Source organism: Nannospalax galili, unplaced genomic scaffold (assembly GCF_000622305.1).
Source record: "Nannospalax galili isolate Female #2095 unplaced genomic scaffold, S.galili_v1.0 scaffold995, whole genome shotgun sequence".
NCBI classification, from domain to species: domain Eukaryota; kingdom Metazoa; phylum Chordata; class Mammalia; order Rodentia; family Spalacidae; genus Nannospalax; species Nannospalax galili.
Genome location: NW_008337291.1, coordinates 52109 through 78646, shown reverse-complemented (window position 1 = coordinate 78646; position 26538 = coordinate 52109). Strand labels below are relative to the sequence as shown.

At 38.0% G+C, this 26538-nt stretch overlaps 1 protein-coding gene across 11 annotated transcripts in view; it reads left to right on the top strand.

Moving 5' to 3' along the window:
- The window catches only part of R3hdm1 (R3H domain containing 1), a 152896-nt gene that overhangs the window by 96853 nt on the left and 29505 nt on the right, over positions 1 to 26538 (top strand). For 4 of the 11 annotated variants that reach the window (XM_008832443.3, XM_008832442.3, XM_029563228.1 and 1 more), the window contains 8 exons: positions 2007 to 2044; positions 2127 to 2177; positions 2288 to 2514; positions 4706 to 4960; positions 6576 to 6727; positions 11388 to 11489; positions 14284 to 14586; positions 19347 to 19470. In XM_008832443.3, coding sequence (XP_008830665.1) covers positions 2007 to 2044; positions 2127 to 2177; positions 2288 to 2514; positions 4706 to 4960; positions 6576 to 6727; positions 11388 to 11489; positions 14284 to 14586; positions 19347 to 19470 — 1252 coding nt within the window. The remainder of the gene's footprint in view (positions 1 to 2006; positions 2045 to 2126; positions 2178 to 2287; positions 2515 to 4705; positions 4961 to 6575; positions 6728 to 11387; positions 11490 to 14283; positions 14587 to 19346; positions 19471 to 26538) is intronic. The other 7 variants (XM_029563229.1, XM_008832447.3, XM_029563230.1 and 4 more) reach the window with 3 other exon arrangements.

Genomic DNA, 26538 nt, shown 5'->3' with positions numbered 1-26538 from the left:
TATGTGCTTCCTGTATTCATATGGGAACGTCTTTCCTTAATTTCAGGAAATTCTCTTCTACAATCCTGTTTAAGATCTGGTCAAGAACATTAACCTGAAATTCTTCTCCTTTCTCTATTCCTATGATCCATAGATTTGGTCTTTTCATGGTGTCCCATATCTCTTGCATATTCCATTCCTGTGTTTTTAAAAATTTTCCATAATCTTTGCTTGAGTGGTCCAATTCTTCAACTTTATCCTCCAGTGTTGATATTCTTTTTTCCATCTCATTCATTCCAGTGGTGAGGCGTTCCCCTGTTGTTTCAAGTTGGCTTATTGAGTTTTGTACTTTCCTTCTTAATTTCTGCCTGAGTTTTCTTCAGTGTTTCTATCTCTTTTGTGAATTCATTCAGAAGTTTATCCCTATCTTCTTTTAGTTCTTTGATTTGTTTGTTCATGTTCTTTTAATTTGTTGAATTCCTTGATCATGTTTATGATTGTTCTTTAAATTCAGTGTCCTGGTTTATCTCTTATGAGTTCTCCTTATAGGACTCTTCTACACGACTGGTGGAGTTTGGTGCAGACATAGTGTTTTGCGCTTCCGTTTTATTATTCTTTCATTGTGATTTTGGCATGTGAATTTCTTTTGTTGTTTATGATTCTGATATGAGAATTAAGTTGAGGTGTGCTTCTTTGTATTACTGAGGTGCCTAAATCCTTTCCATATTAGTTATGTAAAGCGTGTTGGTACAGGTTTTAGGTTCTCTCAAGCTTCTTCAACCATATACTTATATCTACTTAAATCTAACTCTAGTATGATAGCCATCATTAATAGACTGTTATAATAAAACAAGTAGAAGTGATGAGGTTCTCTCAAGCTTCTTCAACCATATACTTGTATCTACTTAAATCTAACTAGTATGATAGCCATCATTAATAGACTGTTATAATAATACAAGTAGAAGTGATGACTGCCTGACTTAGATTAACATCCCTGGAAGATTTTAACTGTAAGACCTTTAATGACTTTTGTGTATCTCTGCTGTATCTGCACATAATGTGTCTTGCCATGTTCATAGATAGAAATGTTATTTGTATGTGTGTTTTTGTGTGTGTGTATACACTTGTGTGCTTGAAAGCTGTGTCACAGCTTTCAAGTAAGAACTACTTCCAGGAGTTGGTTTTCGCTTCTGCCATATAGGTCCTAAAGATCAAAGTCAGGTCTTTAGGCTTAGCAGCTGGTGTGTTTACCCTCTGAGCCATCTCACCAACTATTCATCAGCTTTTGATTATCAGTAATCAAATAGTTGTTAAACATGTGTAAATGAGATAGAATATGTAGACCTTGAATATGTGATTAATAAAAATGAATTTGTCAGCCATGTGTGGTGGTGCATAACTTTAATCACAGCCATGGGGGGTGGAGGGTTGGGGAGGCAGGCAGATCTCTGTGAGTTCAAGGCCAGCCTGGTCTACATAGTGAGTTCCAGGTCAGCTAGGGCTACAGGGAAACCCTGCCTCAAAAAAAAAAAAAAAAAAAAAAAAAAGAATTTGTCCATTTAAAAAAAAAGAATATTTAAATTTCAGATTAATTTGGACTACAGGATAAATGACTTCCAAGATACATAATCTAGTAAAAATAATCATAGTGCCTCCAGCCATGGAAAATTCCTTTATTTTAAAAATGTTTTATTATTTTTATTTCATGTGTATGAGTGTTTTGCCTGCATGTAAGTGCACCAGTGTCTTGCAGTCCCTGCAGCAGTCAGAATCATCAGATCCCCTCGAACTGGAGTTACAGACCGTTGTTAACCACCATGTGGGTGCTGGGAATCGAACTCAGGTCCTCTGCAAGAGCAGCCAGTGCTCTCTCCATCTCTCCAGCCCTTGAAAATTCCATTAATTATTTGTACTATTTGGTAGAGGAAATACTTTTTATCAATGCAAACAGTTTTTGTTGTTGACCATTGGTGTATAGATGACATGTACTTGACAAAAGCTCAGGGCTTTTTTATCTTCTTTTTCAGTCCCTGTGTTCGCAAGAGAACTACATTATTGACAAAAGGTAAGATATATTTAAAATCTATTTTGGTTACTATCTGACTGATGCTAATGAAAATTAAAATGTCTTATTAAAATGCCAACAGAATCCAAGATGAAGATGCTAATAGTACCCAGCAGAGGCGCCAGATATTTAGGTATTGGAAGCATGTTTTCTGGAGACCGTTAAAAAATTAAAGCATATATTTTTTTCCTCCTCTCTTTTTTCCCCCTATTAGCTTTTCAAAGTTTTATTTTTAACTTACAGAGTTAATAAAGATGCTTCAGGGAGATCAACAAATAGCCATCAGAGCAGCACTGAGAACGAATTGAAATACTCAGAGCCACGACCCTGGAGCAGCACAGATTCAGACAGTTCTCTTCGGAACCTAAAGCCTGCTGTAACCAAAGCCAGCAGCTTTAGTGGAATCTCAGTCTTAACCAGAGGTGATAGTTCTGGAAGCAGCAAAAGCATAGGCAGGCTTTCAAAAACAGGTATAAATATCTACCTAGAACTGTATAGTCATAACACTACTTAGCTCTTCTTCGTATGGTTCTAATTATGCTGAAATGTAAGTTAACTGCAGCTCACTAGATACATATAGGGAATATAAAGGTTACGGCTCTTCTGGCATTGGAATTCATTTTGTCCTGGAAGATAATTTACAAAGTAAAAGAAAAACATCTTGTCTATTGTGATAGAAATCTAAATCTGGTGATTCAGTAACCCACCTCTTGTTTGAGTGCCCAGAGATGATTGGAAATCCTTCAGTACTTATAGTGAAAAGCATGGCTTCTTACATACGATTCATTGTGTTTCAAGCTGTCAAATATCGATTACATTTTTTATGATTCTTTCCTTTTAAAAAAGTGAATAAGTCCGGGCGTGGTGGCGCACGCCTTTAATCCCAGCACTCAGGAGGCAGAGGCAGGCAGATCTCTGTGAGTTCAAGGCCAGCCTGGTCTACATAGTGAGTTCCAGGATAGCTGGGGCTATAGGGAGACCCTGTCATCTGTTCATTATTTTAGCTACTTTGCACTTTAAATACAGTGGATCATAACATTTTCTCTTCCTTTTCACTAACTGACTAGAGAACTAAAGAATCTCAGGTATCTTTGGATTTTTGTAGATCTGGGTTTTTTTGTTTTGTTTTGTTGAGGCTTTTTTTGTTGTTGTTGTTTTGGCCTTTTTGAGACAGGGTCTTCCTGTAGCCCCAGCTGGCCTGGAACATACCTTGTAGATGAGGCTGGCCTTAAACTCACACAGATCCACCTGCCTCTGCCTCCTGAGTGCTGGAACTAAAGTCAGCATGCCCGGCAGATCTGTATTTTTATCTCAAAATAAACATGAAAGTCAGAAGTAGCTTTTTCTCCCAATTCTGTTTGGATTAGGTTAGTCATACAGTGTGGTACAAGTATATTTGAAAGGAATATTAAGGTAGCAGTACTTATTTAATACCTGACTAAAGTCTGAGCTTTAAGTTGCTAATGCCTATGAATTGAAACTCATACATTATTTACTTAAAATTTAGATCTGTTGAAGTCTTAGTGGCTATAAGATACTGATAGGCAAATTTCATGAGTATTTTTTAAAACCTGTTTATGTCTTATGTACATTTATTAGAAAATTGGGCACTTGGTCATAACAGAACAAAACTATTTCCAAAACATGAAAAAAATCATCTAGGCCATGCCAAGTTAAAGCATTTTAAGAACCTAACTTAAGGCTGACAAGGTTGCTCAGCAAGTCAGTGTACTTGCTGTGCAAACCTGATAGCCTGAGTTCAGATTCCATGTTGGAAGGAAAGAACTGACTCAGAAGTTGTTCCCTGACCACCACATGTGTGCTTACAGACAAACACACACACACACACACACACACACACACACACACACACACACACTAATAAAAATAAATTTTTAAAAGGAATTGTATTTTATCCTCAGAGATGAAGGTAAATATTATTTGATAGGGAAAATTATTATTTCTTCATTCTTAGGATACATTGAATTCTTATCGTGTTATTTTGATAAAACTTCAATTAGAAGTTTCTTTTAGAAGGCAATCTATATATAGTATATTATAATTAGCCATTAAGTTCATTAAATCGATTGTAGGCTTGAAAGCAGTCAAAACTCAATCATCAGATTTGTTTATTAAGTTTGGTGAGAAATCAGTTTTAAGCTGATGTAAATGTTCTTGAAATACTTATACTATTTCTGTCATTGAATAAAAAGTATTGGCAGTTGAGTTTACATTATAGAAATAAGAGATTTTGGGCATTTGGCCATGCTAAGTTCTTTTTCCTGGGGAAATTGTAGTCTGTATATTCTAAGTGTTAATCTAAAAGGTAAAAAGTATTTAACGCCTATTGAGACTATTGATAACATGCTTCTTTGGCTGTCTGTGGCTGGTGTTACTGTAAACTTGCTTTGGCAAGTTTTGCATGCTTGCTTTGGCCATGAGTTTTCTGACAACTTCTGTGCTGTTGTTTTCTATATTACATACTTGTTTGTGTTTGATAGGGTAAGCAAAAAAAAACCTTGACAGTAAATCATAATAGCTACTGCTATTATATGGTAATTGGTAACTGCATGTTGTATAATGTGAATTATATTTTTTAAGCCTGTGTCTTTATATGGCTTTAAAAAAAAAAATCCATGTTTTTCACTACTCCTGCCCTAGGTTCTGAGTCTTCAGGTAGCATAGGGTCCTCCACGGGCTCTCTCTCTCAGACCCAGCAGCCTCTTCCAGGTTCAGCTCTCAGCCAGTCTTCTCATGGCACACCTGTCGTTTACCCATCTGCCAGCGCTCACAGTTCTCTCTCCTTCGATGGAGGTCTCAATGGGCAAGTCACATCTCCTAGCACTAGCTTCCTTTTGCTGCCCTTGGAAGCATCTGGCATACCACCTGGCAGTATTCTGATCAACCCACAAACAGGTAAGTGACCAGAAAAAGTTTATTTAATTTACAATAGCTGGAAATGACTGAAAATTAAGATATTTTATTTTATTTTTGAGACAGAATTTGATTGACTGGCTGGAACTTGCTGTGTAGACCAGACTGGCCTTGAACTCACAGGGATCCACCTGTCTCTGCCTCCCAAGTGCTGGGATTAAACGCATGTGCCACTTTGCCCAGCATTAAGTACTTCTTTAAAATGTAATACTGGGCTGGAGAGATGGCTCAGCGGTTAAGAGTACTAGTTGTTCTCACAGACCTGGGTTTATGTCCCGCACCATGTAGCAACTAACAACCATCTGAAACTCCAGTTCCAGAGGGTCCGACACCCTCTTCTGTCTTTTTCAAGCATTGCATGACATGGGTACACTTGCATACATGAAGCCATAACACTCGTACACATAAAATAAAGTCAAAAAAATGTAATATTTACATGTGTGTGTGTTGCAGATAGATATATTCCTGAAAACTTTCATAGAAACATTTATACTAGAAAATGTTAAAAGATTTATATATTCTTCAAAACATCTGTTAAGTATAGGCTGAAGAATGGCATAACTAGTTAAACAATTCATTCCATAGACGTGAAACAACTACCTTTGAGAGAACTTACTGTGACACAGTGTTTTATTATGTAGCAAATAATATGCATTTTATATAGAACCAAGTGGTGGGGGCAATCTATAATGCTCTTGAGAACATGGTAACTATTTTCCACTCAGTAAAAGCAAAAAAGGATATTTGTTTTCCTTATTTGTTAAAGGAAATGGCTAGTTATTATAAATTAATTTTGTTAATATGTGTTATTAAATCCTTGACATTAACTATTGAACATTTACTTTGAACCATATACTATGATAGATACTTTAAATGCATTATAATCTTTGTAATGACCTTGTTAGGTAGGTGAAATCCCCTTTTACAGGTAGGGAAATTTGTTTAATATTCATGATCTACTGCCATTGAATTCTGAATTCATAGAAGTTTGAAGCTGTCAATCATTGATATTTTATCTTTTTTTTTAAGTGAAATATATTCAGTGTGGGCTAAGAACTAGATTATTTCCCACCCTCTATTAAAGACTTTTGAATAGTTTCCTGGTATTCTAAAATCAAGCACTTTATTTGAACTGAAATACATTCTAACCCTAATGGTAGTGGTGAAGTTAGACAGAGGTGGGAGTGTTGGTCTTTCTCTCTCTCTCTCTCTCTCTCTCTCTCTCTCTCTCTCTCACTCTCTCTCTCTCTCTCTCAGCAAAACCACAGTCCTATAACTGGATGCCTGGGGCAAAGTGAGATTCAGAATTCAACTACTTTCTAGAAAATACTTTCTGATTATGTAGTAAATGCAGTAGGATCTAAACAACATCTTTCAAAAAAGCAGCAGTAAACATTTGAATATTTATTCGAAATGGAAAAATAAAGGCTGTTAATAGCCTCATTTTAAACTGGTATTTTCCAAATTAAGAATTTTTTTTTTTTAGTGGTGGAATTTTGGGTAAGGGATTTGTGGACATGTTTTATAAATTGTTAGTGACTTTTATTGTCAATCTTTTGTTATACATTGAGTCTTTCCTCCTTTTTCAACTTTTCAGGTCAGCCCTTCATAAACCCAGATGGGAGTCCAGTTGTGTACAATCCTCCTATGACTCAACAGCCAGTTCGAACCCAAGTGCCTGGACCTCCACAGCCACCTCTGCCACCCCCACCATCTCAGCAGCCAGCAGCCAATCACATTTTCTCACAGGTGCACATACCAATGATTATGTAATGCTATGGTAACAAATACTGAAAATCAGTAAGAAAGAAGGCAGTGGTTTTATCTCTTGAGCCAAACATAATTATTCTATCCCTATTTTATAGCAAAAAGACAAGAGGAGAAATAAAATCAAAGACTGTTCATTGGCCTAGTAAACAAAATGAGGTAGTAAGAGTTCAAACAGAAAAAATGAAGTGGGTTGCTCACACCTTGCAGAATATTCTGTCTACCCTGAGAAAAAGAGATTATGGGAGTTGAATTCTTTATTTTATTTATTTGCACATGCATGCATGTGTGTGTTTCTGATTGTGTGTGTCTGTGTAAAGGTGAACAGGAGCATGTGCCAAAGCATGCATGTGGTGGTCAAAGAACAATTTGAAGGGGCTGATTGTGAAATTCAAGTTGTCAGGCACCTTGCAGGCCCCATGAGAGTTGAATTCTTAAGCATATTCTTAATAATACCTTGAATTTATATAAATCTTTATATGTATTTACATTGTCTTCTTGTCCCCTAATGTGTTGTCCATCTTTGGAGAACTTGATTACATCAATATAATCCCTTTTTTTTTTTGGTCTTCTTGAGACAGGGTCTCCCTGTAGCCCCAGCTAGCCTAGACCTCAGTGTGTAGACCAGGCTGGCCTTGAACTCACAGAAATCTGCCTGCCTCTGCCTCCGGGTGCTGGGATTAAAGGCGTGCACCACCACGCCCGGCATAATTCCTGTTTTTAAGTCAAGTTTTAAAAATTATATAGAACATGAAGGATATTTAGATATTCATTAATACCTTTTTCTTTTCAAGACCATCACCAGACTTCCACTGGTGAGTCTAGACAGTGTCATTTCTCCTAAGAGAAATATAATGATAAGCATGAGCTGGAGAAATTTCATCATATTTCTCACAACATACATTATTTGTATAATGGTATTTGTGGGATGAAGAACATTTATAAGTAGTTTAGTTATATTATCAATAGTGTGAAAGTCATGGAAACAGTTGATCTCTGTAACACTCCTGGACAAGTAAAGGATTTTAGGTACTAAAATAATTCTAAGACAGTACAAAAAATATCCATATAAACAAGAGGAGATTATATAAACTCTTCAGAGACCTCCCACGTCTCCTCACAACCCCACTTGGTTGCACATACTCAAGGTCACCTAAAATTCCTTCCATGGCCTGCTCTACCTTGGCTTATTGCAACTTGCTCCCAAAGAGTTTCTTTTATTTAATTTGATGAAAATAATGTTAGTACTAAAGCATTAAGAAACTTAAAGGATTTGTGTGTGGTTTTATGTCTCAGATTCTTGTTTCTTAGAAATAACTGCCTGCTGGGGCTAGAGAGATAGCTCAACAGTTAAGAACACTGGTTATGGGGTTGGGGATTTAGCTCAGTGGTAGAGCACTTGCCTAGTAAGTGCAAAGCCCTGGGTTTTGTCCTCAGATCCAAGAAAAATAAAAGAAAAAAAAACACTGGTTCTTACAGAAGTCCCGGGTTGGAATCCCAGCACCCACATGGCAGCTAACAACTGTCTGTAACTCTAGTCCCAGGGGATCTGACAGCCTCTTCTGACCCCCTGCTGGCATTGCATGACATGGGTGCACTTACCTACATGCAGGCAAGACACACATACACATAAAATAAAAATAAAAAATAAAAAGAAACTTTTTTTAATTAAAAAAAAAACTGCCTATGATTGTCTGGCCTTTTGACAGAGATTGAGTATAGAATTAATTTTGTCTGGTATATTTGTAAGACTATCATAAATGAATGTATGGACAGTATAGTTTAGAAACAGATGACTTGGGGATGGAGAGATGACTCAGCGGTTAAGAACAGTGTCTGTTCTTGCAGAAGACTCGGGTTCAAATCCCAGCACCCACATGGCAGCTAACATCTGTCTATAACTCCAGTTCCAGGGGATCTGACAGCCTCTTCTGTATACTCTTGAGGGCATTGCACGACACGGGTGCACTTACCTACATGCAGGCAATACACACAAGCACATAAAATAAAAATAATAAATAAATAAGCTGGGCATGGTGACACACGCCTTTAATCTCAGGGCTAGGGAGGCAGAGGCAGGTGGATCTCTGTGAGTTCAAGGCCAGCCTGGTCTACATAGTAAGTTCCAGGACAGCTGGGGCTTACAGGGAGACCCTGCTTCAAAAAGACCAAAAAAAAAGAAAAAGTTGTAGGTAGATAATCACACAAGCAAAAAACCCAATGACTAAGTAATTCCCAGTTACTATCTTTTCTATATTCTGAGATAATTGATTGATGGAATTTCACTAACCAAACACAAGAATACTTTGAATTCCAAAGCCTTAAAAGGAGCTACATTTCCTGAACATACAAGGTGAAACCAATCACTACAGTAGATACTGCTTTGCAGCCGGGTGCCATTTGGGTAGGAAAAGGGAGTTCTGAGTTCTGCTTTGCTCAGCCAGTCTTCTAGACCACACACACAGTTCCCTCTGCCATTTAGCATTGTAAGAGACATTCATTCATGCAATGGATGCTCACAGTATTCCTTCCATTCCCCAGCAGATCTAAGTTTTTTATTCATCTGACACTTGCATAGGTTAGATTGTATGAAGGAAGGTTATGTCTTTTTTTAAAAATATTTTGTGTGTGTATGAGTGTATTGCCTGCATGTAGCTAGGTGTACCCATATTGTACAGTGCTTGTGGAGTTCAGAAGAGGGCGTCAAATACCCTTGAATTAGAGTTACAGACAGTTGTTAGCTACCATGTGGGTACTGGGGATGGAACTCAGATCCTCTGCAGGAGCAGCGGTGCTCTTAACTGCTAAGCCATCTCCAGCCCTTCATCTTGCATTTTGAAATTATTCTTTTCTGAAGTATTATTCAGAGCACGATTCAGGAATGTACATTTTAACCAAAAGAGTTTTTAGTTAGATAAAATTACCTAAGTTCCTCTTCTGCTTGCTTATCTGGCATTATGCAAATCATTTAATTAGCCTGAGTCAGATTTGTCATCTATAAAGTACATTTTGGTGGTAGTTAAACCCATGTAAATATTACATGGTTTGTAATGAAACATTAAAACAAAATCAAGGGGCTGGAGAGATGGTTCAGTGGTTAAGAAGACTGACTGTTCTTGTAGAAGACCTTGGTTCAAATCCCAGCACCCACATGGCAGCTAGCAGTTGTCCGTAACTCCAGTTCCAGGGGATCCCAGGGCCTCTTCTGTCCTCCGCGGGCATTGCACAACACAGGTGCACTTACTTATATGCAGGCAATACACGCATACACATAAAATAAAAGTAATAAAATATTTTTTAAAAAAAGATTGGGTGATTAAAATTTGTTCTTACTCGGGGTTGGAGAGATGGCTCAGCGATTAAGAGCACTGACTGCTCTTGCAGAGGACCCAGGTTCGATTCCCAGAACCCACATGGCGGCTACAAACTTAACTCCAGTTCCAGGGGACTCCGAAGCCCTCTCCTGACCTCCACCGCATTTCATGACATGGGTGCACTTACATACATATAGGCAATACACTATTACACTTCAGGGGATCCGATGGCCTCTTCTGTCCTCCGTGGGCATTGCATGACACAGGCGCTTTTACCTACATGCAGGCAATACACTCATAGATGTAAAATAAAAATAATAAATAATAATTTTAAAAAATATTGTTTTTACTCTCTCTTACTTTTCTTAAGAATACCCAGTTTGTTTTTTAACGTGTCTCTGGAAATCAAAGTCTTTTTTCCTAAAACATAAGAGTATTTCATTTGTGGCTAAAGATTTCTAGTACCTAGTTTCTCAGCTGCTATTGTGTATTTAATAAAACAAACTTTTAGCAGGGCGTGGTGGCGCAGGCCTGTAGTCCCAGCACTTGGGAGGCAGAGGCAGGCAGATCTCTGTGAGTTCAAGGCCAGCAGCCTGGTCTACATAGTGAGTTCCAGGACAGCTAGGGCTACAGGGAGACCCTGCTTCAAACAGGAAAAAAAAAAAAAAACAAACTTTTATTTTAATAAAGATAATCTTTAGCCACAAAGAAATTGTTTATCTTCCTTATATAAAAGTTGTGTGTTTATGCGTGTCATGTGTTGTATGTATGTAAGTAGGTATGTTTTGTTCTTGAGTTATTCTTTTTTATTCTTATTTCATTTTTCTCACAAAATAGTTAAATGTTAGGAGCATTGGCCCAAAAAGAGTTTAAGCATGCTTTATTAAATAGAATAATTGGTGTAGATACCATATAAGTTCTTACTATCTAAGAAAAAGTGAAGCTTTTTTTCATTTATGATTTAGTTGCTCTTGTTTCTTAGAGCAACATAAACATAGGACAGCCCTGTCATAGAAACCATGAGAATAGGGTAAGACATTTTACTTTTACTGACATAACCCAAGGACTTAAGATGGCTATATTACCTCTTTCCAGTAATCTTCAGAAAAATACATTTATCTTTCTCATTTTATAATCAATTTAGGCATAAGTATGTTCTTACTGATAGTGTTTCTTTGTTTGACATTCTTTTTCTTGTTGATTCTCTTGTATTTTAAATGACTTTATAAATGTTAGAGCTATTGGCCCAAAGTTGTGAATTTCGATGCTATGCAATTCTTGTAACATTTCCTTCTGACATTAACTGTTTTCCCACCTGTTATTCCTAGCCTGTTGGTCCTCTGCAGTCCTCTTCTCAGCCTGTTCAGTGCTCTCCAGCCCCCTACCCATCCCCGCTCCTGCCAGTCTCACCCACCCAGCAGTACTCCGCGGTACTGTATCTCTTTTCACCTCCTCATTTTTATCGTGAGCTATGTGTGATGAATGCATCAGACTGTGATCAATGTAACATGTTCTTTTCAATTTTTCTTAAAGGCAGGTACATATGCAACAAATGTTTTGTAACCCATATTAGTGATGATTTATTCCCATTCTTAAGTCAATGGTTAAATCAGTATATTATAGTGACTTTTTTCTCTCTTTTGATCTTTTTGAGATAGGGTCTCCCTGTAGCCCCAGCTGTCCTGGAACTCACTGTGTAGACCAGGCTGGCCGGGAACTTACAGAGGTCTGTGTGCCTCTGCCTCCCGAGTTCTAGGATTAAAGGCGTGTGCCAGCACACACGGCCTATAGTGACTTTTTAAACCTTATTTTTATTACTGCTTTTTTCAATGAAGTAATATTCAAGATGACTATTCTAGTCCTCAATTATTTTAATTACCTTTCTTATTGGAGTCAGTATTGGATCTACACAGTCCTGGGATGGCAGCTTTCATCTGGCTTCACATTTTGTATTTTCTGCCCAGTAGCATGCAGCTATAGAGAAATTCTAATTTTATTTTCAAAGATCCCTAGATATTTAATCTTTGGCTTTAATAACTTTAATCTAAAGCATGCCCTGAATTATAGTTCTTGGCAAGATCTCAGACCTTCAAGGAGTTAGTTACATGACCCTGAAACAACAAAGTATCTTTCTGCATGGCTCTAAGCATGAAGTAGGCACTAAATAAATGTTTCCGTTCTTTAAAATTAACTTCCTGACAGGCGTGGTGGTGCATGCCTTTAATCCCAGCACTCCAGAGACAGAGGCAGGCAGATAGATCTCTATGAGTTCAAGGCCAGCCTGCTCTACACAGTAAATTCCAGGACAGCTTGGGGCTACAGAGAGACCCTGTCTCAAAAAGACCAAAAAAAAAAAAAAAAATTTAACTTCCTAATACCCTGTGTGCTTTTCCAAGGGATGTTATATGTTCATATCATTCAGCCATCCCACAATGAAACTGTCCTTCACATTAGATTATAAACTATTTGAAAACCATTCTCAGTGGTTTTTGGAAATATCTTGTTTTATTGAGAATGTTTTTGTTTTTAGCTGAGGTAGCCTTCTTTACTATCCTTGGCTCTGAAAGATTTTCCAAAGTCACTTGCAGTCTGCGAAAGAGAGAGAAAAGTTTGGTGGGTTTTGCAAAGTTTGAAAACATCCTGAAAATAATAAGAGAAAAGCTCAAAAGTATTTGGGAAATTGTCATTGGAATAAAATTACTATCTTCTAAGTGACTCTAACCGTGGTATTACTTTGCCTCTTGTAAGAATATTTGGCCATCTTGCTTCGTAATTAGATCTAGTAGGTATTTTTTTCACCTTTAGAAACCAGTTACCTCTAATATATTTCTGGTCAGTCTTAGAGCAGGAATATTCCATTTTAATCCTTGTATTCTCATTTGAGTGGTTTTTTTTAACTTTTTAAAAAAAAATTTTATGTGTACGCGTGTATTGCCTACATGTAGGTAAATGCACCCATGTCATGCAGTGCCTGCAGAGGTCAGAAGAGGCTGTTGGATCCCCTGGGACCGGAGTTACAGACAATTGTTAGCTGCCTTGTGGGTGCTGGGATTCAAACCCAGGTCTTCTGCAAGAACAACCAGTGTTCTTAACTGCTGAGCCATCTGTCCAGCCCTTTGAGTGGTATTTTTATAGACCAATAAGAGTTCTTACACTTCTGAGTTAAGGAAACATTTGTCAGATGGCATGTAAATCTAGGCTGGGTGCCAGTGGTTGCTGACCAAGCAACCATAATAGTATAACAGATATGATGTGAGAGAAAACAGCTATATGAACTCTAAAGTAGGAAGGCAGGAATATTACAATACTTTATTTACAGATTATTTTGAAAATAAACCTAGGATGGAAATCACAGGAAAAGATTAGAGTATATTTCAATTATAAAAAAAAAAAGAAGAAACTAGAGCTGAGCGTAGTGGTACACACATTTAATTCCAGTGTTTGGGAGGCAGAGGTAGATGATATTTGTGAGATTGAGGCCAGCCTGGTCTACATAACAAGTTCCAGGGCAGCTGTGGCTACAGGGAGACGCTGTCTCAAAAAAAAAAAAAAAAACAACCAAAAGAAACTCCATTTACTTAAATTAAGATTAAATATTTATTAGGATACAGAAGTGAAACTGGACAGTTTCATATTACACATTTAACATTTTCTGAAGAGTTACTTTAAAATACCTTCCCTCAGGTTCTATGTTGTTCTGTATCCTGGACACTCTAACTATATAGTCCTTTTCTTTAATTTCTCAAAAATAACTTGGCCATAAATGCTATTCTTAGTGTTTCTCAGTCTGTCACTCAAGGTAGACAGTAGATAAATGTAACCCAAATCAAAGTCTACTGTTTCTCGATTCTTGCTCATATGTCCATATAGTCTCTAACAGCTCAGTTTAAAACTATATAAAATGTAGGGACTGGAGATACAGCTCAGGTGGTAGAGTGTTTGCCTAGAATATAGGTAACATCTTGGTTTTTATCCTGTGGCTTACACCTGTAATCTCAGTGCTCAGGATGTAGAGATAATAGGATCAAAAATCCAAGTCATCTTCCTCTACATACCAAGTTTGAGGCGAGCCTAGGACACATGAAATCCTGTATCAATGTTCTTTTGTTTTGTTTTGTTTTGTTTTGTTTTGTTTTGTTTTGTGTGTGTGTAAAGTACTTTTCACTGGTGAGATTGGCCCACAAAAGAGTGGCTTCCCTGACTTACAACTTTCCACTTTTTCAGCAGGATAACCTTGGTTCTCAGTTCAGCCACATGAGTCTTGGTCGCCAGCCATCAGCTGATGGTTCTGACCCTCATGCCACCATGTTCCAGTCCACCGTCGTTCTTCAGTCTCCTCAACAGTCTGGTTACATCATGACGGCAGCACCCCCCCCACATCCTCCTCCACCTCCACCCCCACCACCACCCCCTCCTCCTCTACCACCTGGGCAGTCGGTCCCTACTGCCAGCTTCTCTGTCTCTGGGCATCCTGTCAGCCAGCCTGTGCTCCAGCAGCAGGGGTATCTTCCTCAGCCCTCACCACAGGTGTGTTGCTTTTTTCATATTCTCTCTTTCCCTCTAATTTGGCATTTGTGAGAGAGTATACTATAAACATAGTCCATAGTTAACCTCTGAAGATTTTCAAGCCAGTAGAGGACAACCATGTGACAGGTAGCTAAAATTCAGTGAAATGGCTAAAGTGTATGACCTTTGAGTTTTCTTCTGGCTCTGAGACGTATGGTTTTAAGTTTCTGAAGGAAAATATAATAAATGTAAAAAAACTATAATTTTTTGTTGTGGTTTTGTTTGTTTTTTTGGTCTTTCTGAGATAGGGTCTCCCTGTAGCCCCAGCTGGCCTGGAACTCACAGAGCTCCACCTGCCCTGCCTCCCAAGTGCTGGGATTAAAGGTGTGCACTACCATGCCCAGCTGAACTATAAGATTTTAATGGTAGCATTTTAAGAATAGACCAGTTTAAACAATTAATAGCAGAATCAACTTTCCAGTTCAAGAACAAACCTCTATGCACTTACTTAGATCTTAATTTTTCTCAACAGTGTTTTTTAGTTTCCATTATATAGACATTATACATTTTATTTATATCCCTAAGCATTTAATTTTCCTAGGTGCTACTGTAAAAAGAATTCTATTTGAATTTCATTTTTTGTTTGTTTACAAAAAATGGTAATATGGGCATATAGATTTTATAGCTTATATACTCCCTCCCTACCCCTATTGTTTGGCTGTCTACTCTGATTTGAAACATTTCCTCCTGTGGGGAAGCAGCCTTAAAAGACTGGGGAAATAAACAAAACTTACAAAGCTTAGGAAATAAATAAAACTCAGAAGATTCACAGTGCTCCTCCCTAAGGTTACAGTAATATTTGCTGAGAATAGATTCTCCATCCACATTTTTGAACTGCCTTAAGTTGTTCAAGGAGCTCCAAAATTACTTGCAGCCTGTAAAAGAGAGAAAAATACTGTGTTTTGCAAAGGTTGGAAACACCCTGAAAAGAGTAATAGAAAAGCTCAGGGCTGGACTTGGTGGCACACGCCTTTAATCCCAGCACTTGGGAGGCAGAGGCAGGTGGATCTTTGTGAGTTCAAGGTGAACCTAGTCTACATAGTGAGTTCCAGGCCAGCTGGGGCTGCAGGGAGACCCTGTCTCAAAAAGACCAAAAAAAAAGAGAAAAACTCAAAAATATTTGTGAAATTGTCATTGAAATAAAATTATTTTCTTCTAAGTGACTTTAACCATGGTATGGGGTGAACTTTCAGTAGTACAGCCTCCTTTTAGTCCTCCATGCTGAAGGAAATTGGCACAACATAGGAGCTCTGACCACAGAACACAGGGTTCTCTGACCATCCAGTTTTATATTAGGAGTTTCCTCTTTCCCCCTGCCTGGGTGTCCAGACATAGATGAGTCCCAAGAGAAACCACAAGAATGGCCAAAAATAAATCTTCTGTGCAGCCTCTGTCTCTCCTGTAGCAGCTGTCCCCACAAAAATCCCCTTATAGCTTCTGTCCCTATATAAGCCTCTGAGCAGCCCCTGTGCCCCTTGCAGTAGCCTCCATCCCACAGGAAGGTTGCTGCACCTCATTATGCTAATAAACACAGTCTAGTCTGTTGAGGTCGGATGTGGTCACTTTCATTCTCTCCTGTTGTTCCTGTATTCTGTACTCCTTTAAGTAACCACACTAAATTTACTAGTTCACTAAGCCAAACTTGGTAGAATCATTTCTTTGGTCTGTTGCTGGTGCTCTCTCTGGGCTACTTATGAGGTGAATAGACATGTGTTCACATCTCTAGGAAAAGTCACATAACACCTTCCCATGGGTACTCACTTGTATGCTATAACTCTAGTTCTTTGTGGGGTTTGAGGGGTTTTGTTTTGGGAGGAGTTGGTGGTTGGGTACGTTTTAGCTTACTTTGTTGGGGTTTTGCCTTTTTTTTGTTTTTTAAAGCAGTCATTTTAAATTCAAGCAGTGATTTTTACACATACTAAGAGAGCATCCTACCAATTAAGCTATATCAACATTCCTATGGCCTTTTTTTTTTTAAACTTATTTTAAGTCTCCCTGTAGCACCAGCTGTCCTGGAACTCACCATGTAGGCCAGGCTGGCCTCAAACTCACAGAGATCCACCTGCCTCTGCCTCCCGAGTGCTGGGGGGGGCAAAAGAAGGCACTGAAGTAATCAGTGGTTGTTAGCCATCATGTGGGTGCTGGGAACCAAACCCAGGCCCTCTGCAAGAACAACCACTGTTCTTAACCACAGAGCCACATCTCTAGCCCCTCCTGTGACCTTTTTATTTAGTTATTAAAGTGAAGGGTGTTTATTATTTGGTTGGTTGGTTGGTTAGTTGGTTTTATAGATCTGCTATATCATTTTACCATACAAATTGTTTCCAGTCTACCTTTTATTTTTCTTTCCTGTGGCACTAGCTGGAAGCTTCAGTGCAGTGTAGGATAGAAATCTTGAAAAATTCAGTTTCAGCCAGGCATGGTAGCACACTAGCCTTTAATCCCAGCACTCAGGAGGCAGAGGCAGGCAGCTCTCTGAGAGTTTGAGGCCTGCCTGGTCTGCACTCTGAGTTCAGGCCAGCTGGGCCTACTAGAAGACCTTGTCTCAAAAAGACCAAAAAAAGAAACCCCTGTGGTTTCTTGCTTTGTTTCCAGCCTTTTATGAAAACATTTTTCCATCTTTAAGTGTGATATTATTTATAGGCTTTATATATATATCCTGCTTAAGTCAGGGAAGAGCCCTTCTAGCCCTAATGGTTCAGATCTGTAGATCTTTGACCCAGGAACTCAAAGTATCTGAAACTCAAGGGTACCAAAAGTCAACCTGAGAAGTACCTCTTAAGTTGGGCATTTCACACCAATGATGATTGATTAAAGACACAGAAATTAAGAAAAAGTAAGAGAAAAAACTCCTGAGAGTGGAAGAAGAGGTTTTCCCAAAAGAGAGAGAAGAAAGTTCAACTGGTTGTCTATGTGCTTTTAGGTCCCAGTAATAATAGGATTGAAAGAAGAAACTGGACAGAGACTGGAGTAATTTCTGTTACAGTTGGTTAATTCTCTGGGCATGTCATAGTTTGAGCCATGGGGCTAACATACTGTGCATGTCCTGGCCCATCCAGGAAGATGATCATGCCCTGTTCACATGCTGCTCACCAGCTAGAAGTGGTTGAAGCATCCCCTGTCTGTCTCTGACTTCTGCATTATTAGCTTCTGGCCTTGATTGTCTGCTAGCCATTAGCCTACTAGTCATCAACCTACAGATATCTTTCTGGCTGCTAATCAAACTGTGCTCTCTTTGTTCTCATGTTTATGTGACCAGCTTGTAGTATTCCCATGGTAGAGGGCTGATGGTCACATTTACCAAGATGCAGCTGCAGTACATACAACTCCTTGTCTATAGGACAATCTAGGGTGTTCTCTTTCCTGCAGGAGTGCCATAAGTAAGATCTTAGTTTGGGATTTACTTGTTACTTGCTGATATCTCTTAAGAAAAATTAAGGTATCCCATATATACTATATTTAAAGTTTTGAGGACAGGAAAACTACCACAAACAGCGATTTTAGCTTTTAGCTAATGTAGACTCTTGTATCTCTAGAAATTTTTGCTGTGTTGGCTTTCAGATGAGTTAGACCCTTTTTAAAATTATTGTAGGTACAATTTTTAAATTTTCATTTATTTAACTTTGTGTGTGTTTATGTGCGGTAGACATGTGGAAGTGAGAGGGCAACCTGAGGAAGTGAGTTTTCTCCTTCTGTCATGTAGTTCCCAGGGATGGAACTCATGTCTTCAAGCTTGGTGACAAGTACATATACCCACAGAGTCACCTTGCTAGCCCTAGATAAGTCTTTTTGGAAGTAAAGCTAATTAAAAAAAAAAAAAAAAAGTAGACCCTGAGGGGCCTTATCAGCATCTAAAATTTGTGCAGACTTCTACAACACTAGAATATTCTAGGTTAGATTAACCTAAAAGAATTAAAGCCAAATATGGCAGCACACACCTTTAATCCCAGCATTCATGAGGCAGAGAAGGTATGAATTTCTGTAAGTTCGAGACCAGCCAAGGCTAGGTAGAGAGATCTTATCTCAAAAAGTCAAAAAAAGAAAGAGGGAGGGAGGAATTTACAATAGGCATAAGTGTCTCTGGAAGAAAAAAAAATAATGCAAGCTAATCTTCTTAGCATTTTAATTTGATTAGAAATGTGAAAAAGAATAAAGAATGGAAATAGTTCGTTAGTATAGGAATGAATAACCTGGTTTATTATAGGAGGAGTCCTGTTAAACAGTTTGGGTTAGCAATATATGTTTCAAAAAAGACATGTCTCAAAACAATATTAATTTCAAAGTAAGTTTCAAGAACTATACGTTGTAAAATACCATAAAGTAAATTTTTAAATACTCAGAAATGTGTGAATAGTGTGGGCCTATAGCAAAAGGTGAAAAGCATTTATAGGAATGATATACACCAACTACAGGATAATGATTTTTCTATGAAAAGTAGAACAAAGAAATTGGCGTGGTATTTTCGGTGGTATTTCAGCAAAGTAAATTTGGTTTGGGGGGTTAGTGAAACAAATATGGTAGTGAAATGAAAATCTAAGTGTGATTGGTGGGCATAGTAGTAAATACCTTTTTAAAGATACCCTCGATCTCAACTTAATTTTCCCAGCTAAATTTAAAACTTAATTGGTTTGCCAGTTGTTGGTACCAGAATTAGTACTCAGAGAAAAAAAATTTCTCTTGGAAGTAAAACTAATTTCTATCCTCACTTCTTACAATCCTAGATGCCAGCCTGTTACTGTGCACCTGGCCACTATCACTCCAGCCAGCCTCAGTACCGCCCTGTCCCTTCTGTCCATTACAGTTCACATCTAAACCAACCACTGCCACAACCTGCACAGCAGACAGGTGAGTCATATTCCGACGCCATGATTCTTATTTCAGTCTTAACATTAAGATACTATCATGCTCAGTCTGCCAAGGATCTCAAATATGTGCATGTGAGTGTGTAAGCCAGTCAGATTTAAAAGAGTAGACACATTTTATATTTTTCCAGAAAACTCTACAGATGTGAATGATAAAGGGCTGGGAGCTCCAATGGGCTCTGCAAGACCAATAGTGTAGTGAACAGCTGCTGAGTCCTTACTACCATGATGATGGAAACCCTCTTTGCATCCTGATTATCTCCAGATGGGAGTGATAGAGAGAGGCAAGATCAGATGGTTTGCAGATAGCTAACTGGAAGCAAAGACCAGAGCCGCCTAAATTTGGTAAAATTAAACCTTTAGTTGAGTGGGTGATACTTTAATGGCAGAGATGTCTGTTCTACACATATTTTCTGTTTTGTTTTCAGTTTGTTAATTATTTGGTGACAAAGAAACAAATGGACTTTAATGTTAGGCATATGAAAAGTAATAAAACTCCTTTTGTCCCTTTTTAAAATTTTTCTGCAAGAATTCAGTGAAAACAACTGTGATTTCAGTTTTAAATACTGCCTATGGGTTGAGATGGCTCAACAGGTAAAAAGTGCTTGCTTTGCAAGACGAACATCTGAGTTCAGTTCCTGGCACCTATATAACAAACAGGGCACACAGTGTTATACTTGGTAATCCTAGTACTGGTAAGATGGGACAGCCATCCTACCCTAATTGGTGTGGTGAGGGCCACTGAGACCTGTTTTAAGAAACAAAGTGATCAGCTCTTGAGGAAACGCCCAAAAATAACCTCTGGTTTACAAATGCTCCTGCACACACATGTGCACCTATACACATACCACACACAGAAAGTACTGTCTTACTAATTCTAATGAGCTCATTTCTCTATATGCTTCCTACCTAGTTGTGTCCTTCTGTTGCAAATGTTTAATAAGGTGTTTATCTAGCCTGTGTTATATAATTTGAAGAGTTAAAGTAAGATTTTATGACAGATTTCTGTAGACCATTTCTAACTATTTGTCACTGTTCAAGGTGCACAGACTGTGTGCATCATAGAGGCACTTCACCTCCACCTACTCAAAGGAATCTGTAGCTCTCAGTGCTGTATGTTAACTCTTGAAGGTTACTTCTTTACTAGCCTTTCTCCATACTGGTACAGTCTCCAGTGGTTCCTTGTCATTCACCAGCTTCTCACCAGATAAGAAGCATACTTGGCATTATCCCACAGGGGAACTTTCATGTCCTTAATTATTTATCCCCTGACATTTTCTTGTTCTTAGTATGCAGGTTCTTCTCTGTTGTATGTGTGACAGATGTTCTTCCAAAGGATACTTTAGCTAAGTTAGAATTTGTTCTGTCTCAAATGTGACTCCTTTTAGTGTCAGATTTACCTGAAGGCTAATAATACAGCCCATGTTGGGGTTGGCAAGATGGTTCAGTGGTTAGGAATCTTACACAAGACCCACGTTCAAATCCCAACACCACGTGGCAGCTAACAGTTGTCAGTAACTCCAGGAGATCTGACAGCCTCTTCTGTCCTCCAAAAACATTGCATGACACAGGTGCACTTACATACATGCAGGCAATATATACATACACACAAAGTAAAACTAATAAATAAAATATTTAAAGAAAAATATAGCCTATGTCAAACAATATAAGCCATTGTATGCTTTTATTTCACAAGACATCAAAAGTTGGTTTTGGTTATCAAGATGGCTCAGCAGGTAAAGGTGCTTGCTGCACAAGCCTAGCAGCCTGAGTTCCACACCCAGAACCCATGTAAAGGTGGGAGGGCGAGAAACAACTCCATTCCCAACCACCTTATCAAACTCCCAATAATAATTTTTAAATTTTTAAAGTTGTTGATACATAAGAACATTGGTCATGATACTGCTCATTTAGTATCATATACAAGATTATTTTCTTCTAATAGAAATTATTTATATCTGGGCCTAAGTGTCACATGCCTATAATCCCAGCACTGTGGAAGCTAATATTAGGATTACAGGGTCAAAGCCTGCCTGTGTTATATATTAGCACCATCTCTCAAAAATCAAACTAAAAAAGTTATAGTAAAGAAATTATTTTTCTGAGCTTAGGGCAGAAATGATTGACTTCTTGTATAGTTTGTCTGATTTTTCCCCCCTTCTTAAATCATAACAGTTCTTCTCATGATTTGTTTTGTTTTTGTTCTTTTTTCCCCCCCTCAGGTGCTGAGGATGGAACTCAAGGCTTTGCCTGTGCTAGGCAGGGATTCTGTTGCTAAGCCCAGCCCTGATGTCACAATGATTTTTTTATAAATAAATAGTCCTAAGCTAGGATGGTGGCTCACACCTTTAATGCCAGCCCTCAGGAGGCAGAGGTAGGCAGAGATGGAGGCCAGCTGGTCTACATAGTGAGTTCCAGGCTGGCTGGGACTACAGGAGACACTGTCTAAAAAAAATAATTAAATAAATAAAACGTTAAATCACAGATTGGAACTGAAGTGCTAGTTAAATTACATCTGCAAATACATATATTCCTACTTAATGTAAAACAAAAATGCCTACACAGGGACAGAAATATCTTTGTGACAGATTGGTGTTTAATATTTATGATTGTTTAGTTGTGAGTTTTTCCTGTTAATTATAATGAAAAAGAAAGAAACAATAAGTCAAATTGGGTCTAGATGGCACAGGCACATGCCTTTGAATAATTTCTGACATTGTTTGACACCTAAGATAAGAGTCTTAAAATATTTTATGACAAGAGTTTGACGTTATTTTCTGCATTATCCTAATAGCTTACTGCTTAAATTATGTCTCATTCAATTTGAAGATTAAAGGAGAAATAATCTTCAAAGCATTCTTATCTGAAATGAAAAATAACTTTGTTGTACCCATAAATATAATAGAAAAGTTCCCTTTAAAAAAATGTTCAGGAGCACAAGCACCAGCTATTATGCTGGTAATTATATTAAACCTTTTAATAGAATCAATGGGAGGTGAAACCGGTTTGTTTTGTGGGTTTTGACGGTTTGTTTTTTTTTGGGGGGGGGTGTGTTTGGTCTTTTTTGAGACAGGGTCTCCCTGTAGCCGCAGCTGTCCTGGAACTTGCTATGTATACCAGGCTGGTCTTAAACTCACAGAGATCCTGCCTCTGCCTCCAGAGTGCTGGGATTAAAGGCGTGCCCACCACGCCCAGCTCTGTTTTGTTTTTTTTTTTAATTGTAATCTAGGGGATGGAGAGATGGTTCAGTGGTTAAGAGCACTGGCCTTGCAAATGACCTGGATTCAAATTGCAGCACCCACATGGTCGCTAACAACCATCTGTAACTCCAATTCCAAAGGATCTGACTCCCTCTTCTGTCCTACACAGGTACACTTACATACATGCAGGCATAACACTTATACACACACACACACACACACACAAAAATGTCATCTAGAAGCTGGAGAAATTGCTCGGTAATTAAGAGCACTTACTACTTTTCCAGAGGACCTGGGTTCAGTTCCCAGCACTCACTAACACTCATCCTTAACTCCGTTTCCAAGGGATCTGACACGCTCCTCTTCTTGGGCATTGCACATATATGACAGGCACATATGCCTGCAGGCAAAACAGTCATACACATAAAATAAATGAATGAATTAAAAATAAAATTAAAAAGTTGTCTACAGACTGTAGCTTGCTAAATTTTTTATGTCAGGGTTTAAAGAATATGCTTTATATTTGTTTCCTTATATAAGAGCAAAATTGACTAGGAAATTAAGCAATTTCTGTTTTCATTTGTAGATTTCTGACCCAGTAGTTAACATTTTCATATGTAAACATAGTTTCTTCTTTTACTTTATTTTTTTTACCTTATTTTCCCCACATTTCACCATCCCAACATGATCAAAATGAGAAATTTATTTTATTGTATTAGTCAGGGTTCCCTTTAGGAACAGAACTGTTAGGATGAATAATCCTTCTGCTGTACCCTTTTTTATCTGAGCTGTGACCAAAACATGCTGCCCACATTGTGAGACTTCCATATCAATTAAGGCAATCAGGAAAATTCCTCAGGTAAGGCTTTCTACTCAGGTGATTTTAATTTGTCACAAGTTGACATTAAAATCAACCACTACACCCAGCGCACGTCTTTAATCCCAACACTTGGGAGGCAGAGGCAGGTGGATCTTTGTGAGTTCGAGGCCAATCTGGTCTACATAGTGAGTTCCAGGACAGCTGGGGCTACCGGGAGACCCTGTCTCAAAAAAAATCAACCACCACACTTATGTACCCTACAGAGTATCAAGGTATATTTTATTCTCTTTGTTCCATAAAAGTAGGGAACTAATTATTTAGCCAAATAATAAAAACCTAATAATGAAAAATTGGGACAAATTTTCTTCAAGTGGCACAAATAGTTCTTAAATGCTTTTACATGAATTTGAAGAAATGTTGACTTAAATTAACAAACCCAGCTGAGTCAAGAATTTATTTCCAATACCAGTTAGGGTATAGGCAATATATATACAGGATTTTTCTGTTATTTTCCCCTAGTTGAGTACAAAGGCAGTTTGGAGATTTGTTCAGATAAAATGCTTTGGTCTTCTACCCATGTATGTGCCAAAGGACCATACCTTTATTGATCTTGACAGTAAACCTCCCTATGTTGTGGGAGCCTAATTGAAATAGTATTAGTATTTAGAAATTACTCATACTTCTATGAATGTGAAATTACTGTGTCATTCAAAATAAAATTGAATCAACCCCTGTCAAAAGATACCTATGAAACCCTGACTACATGAAGCTTTCTATATGAAGCAGTATATAATGTGAAAGAATAGCAAACCATAAGTCAGAATCCTGATAGCCCTTAGTCATTTTTAACTGTTTCTAGTCTTGGCAATTACAGTTTTTGGTAAAGTTAGGGTGGGTATTATCTATTAAAGCCTCTGGACGAAAATTCTAAGATTGACTCTGTGTCTCTTCTGAGTCATTTCTGGTTTAGAAAGGTGACTATCAAAGATTGACTTACAGTGGCTTAGTGTTTCATTGCTAAAAACTGTAGTCTTGCAAGCAACATTTTCAAAAGATCTGTTACTTGCCAGTTGCAATAATAGAGAAGTATTATCATAAAAGGTGTAGTTAGTATACTATTAATTATATCACATACAGTATAAAAAGTTTAAGAAAACATATCTGTACATAGTAACCATAGCAGAGATTTTAGGTTCATAAGCCCAGCTCTTTGATACATAGCTGCTTTCATTCTTACACTCTTGAACAGTTTGCAGCTTCGCCATACATGTTTAATATTTTGCAATAATTGGCCTTGTTCTTGAGCTGTTGGATTCGGGGCCGTAGCACTGTCTGAGAGGTCTACATTTCTCACAGTGAACCGGTCTCTTTTTCAGCTGCTTCCTGGCTTCTTTTTACTCAGGTTTCCACTATTCTTTGCTTTTTTTTTTTTTTTAATGCTGTGTTAAGTTACTATTATTTGTTTTTGTTTTCCATTCACTGTAATTGTTTTTTAATCATGCATCATACTGAGAAATAAGAATTTGAATTTAAATGACAGCCTTGCCTTCATCTAATTTACTTTTTAAAAATTCACAGAAGCTATTTCTTTTCCAAAGCAGATTTGGATGGCAGGTTCAGTTTGGTTTGCAGCTTATCTAATAAAGTTGAATGCCTTAAGCATGCCAAACTCATTAGTAGACATCAAATATGTCTCATTCCCTGTATTAAGCAACTTTTTAGGGACATTATTATTCATTAAAGTATATCACCGAATGGACCAAAGACATCTACACACATTTGAAGCTGCTGGGGTTCCTACCAAGGATATAATTTACATTTTTTTCCAAATTATGCCATTACTGCATGCCTGTGAGAAGCAAAATAATTCTGTGAAACGGAATACGATTTTAGTTTTATAAGCAGCTAATGAATTCAGAAAATAGCAATGAATTATGTGTTCAGTCTTAGCTTTTCAAGTAATTCAGAACCATGTGATTCTACATTAAGCTTTGTTACCACCAGACTTTGGTAGCATGCTGGTAGGCTACACTGGAGAAGGAACACCTTAGGATGAACAGAATTTAAGGTGTGCAGAATATGGGAAGCACTGTAGGGCACAGATTTGAAAATAGCTGGGTGATAAGGGGAACTGGGAATGTGAATCAGTTGGTAGAGTGCCTAGCATTAATGAAGCCCAGGCTTCCATCACCAGCACTGCATAAATTAGGCATGGAATCATATGCCTATACTTCCAGGACTCAAGAGGTCCAGGCAAGAGAATTGGGAGTCCATTGTTATCCATGGCTACATAGTTTGAGGCCAAGCTTTGATAAATGAGACCCTGTCTCTAATAGTAATAATAATAGTAATAAAGTAAGAAGAAGAATAGAATGTGAAAGGGAAGGCAGAATAGGCCCTAATGGTAAGCGAAGATGAAATTATGTCGATAAATTCAGTTATGTCACACAGGATCTGTAAGAACAAAGCTTATTTCTTTATTGACAACTTTTGATGCATAGAATAGGAACTTTGAGTTTGGATTACTAGGTGGTAGCCCTGACTTTTCTTATTTTTTCCCATGATTCTGTGAGTATTAGTATTGCATGTCCAGCACAGATTCAGACATTGTATAATACCTATATATCCTCCTATTTCCCTTTTCCCTTCTCCATTAATCTGCCGCCACTGAAATCTGGAGCCAAATATATCTGGTAAGTACCCACAGGTTTCCTTGAGTTGTATAGGATAGTTACTTAAATAACTTACTGTTCTAACTTCTGTGTGGCTTTTTTTTTTTTTCCTGGACTTTTTTTTTTTTTTCATTTATGTTTATTTCAAACACAGCAGTAGAAAAACAAAGACCAACAGAGCTGAGGCTGTGTTGGCAACTGTGTCTCTCTCCAAGTACAAATGAGGGGCTGGCTTTAGTTAAACTTGCCTGCACACCAAAATAGAACCAGACTGAAGACTCACCTGGATTATAAATTTAAGATTCTTCTAGCCGGGCATGGTGGCGCATGCCTGTAGTCCCAGCACTCCAGCACTTGGG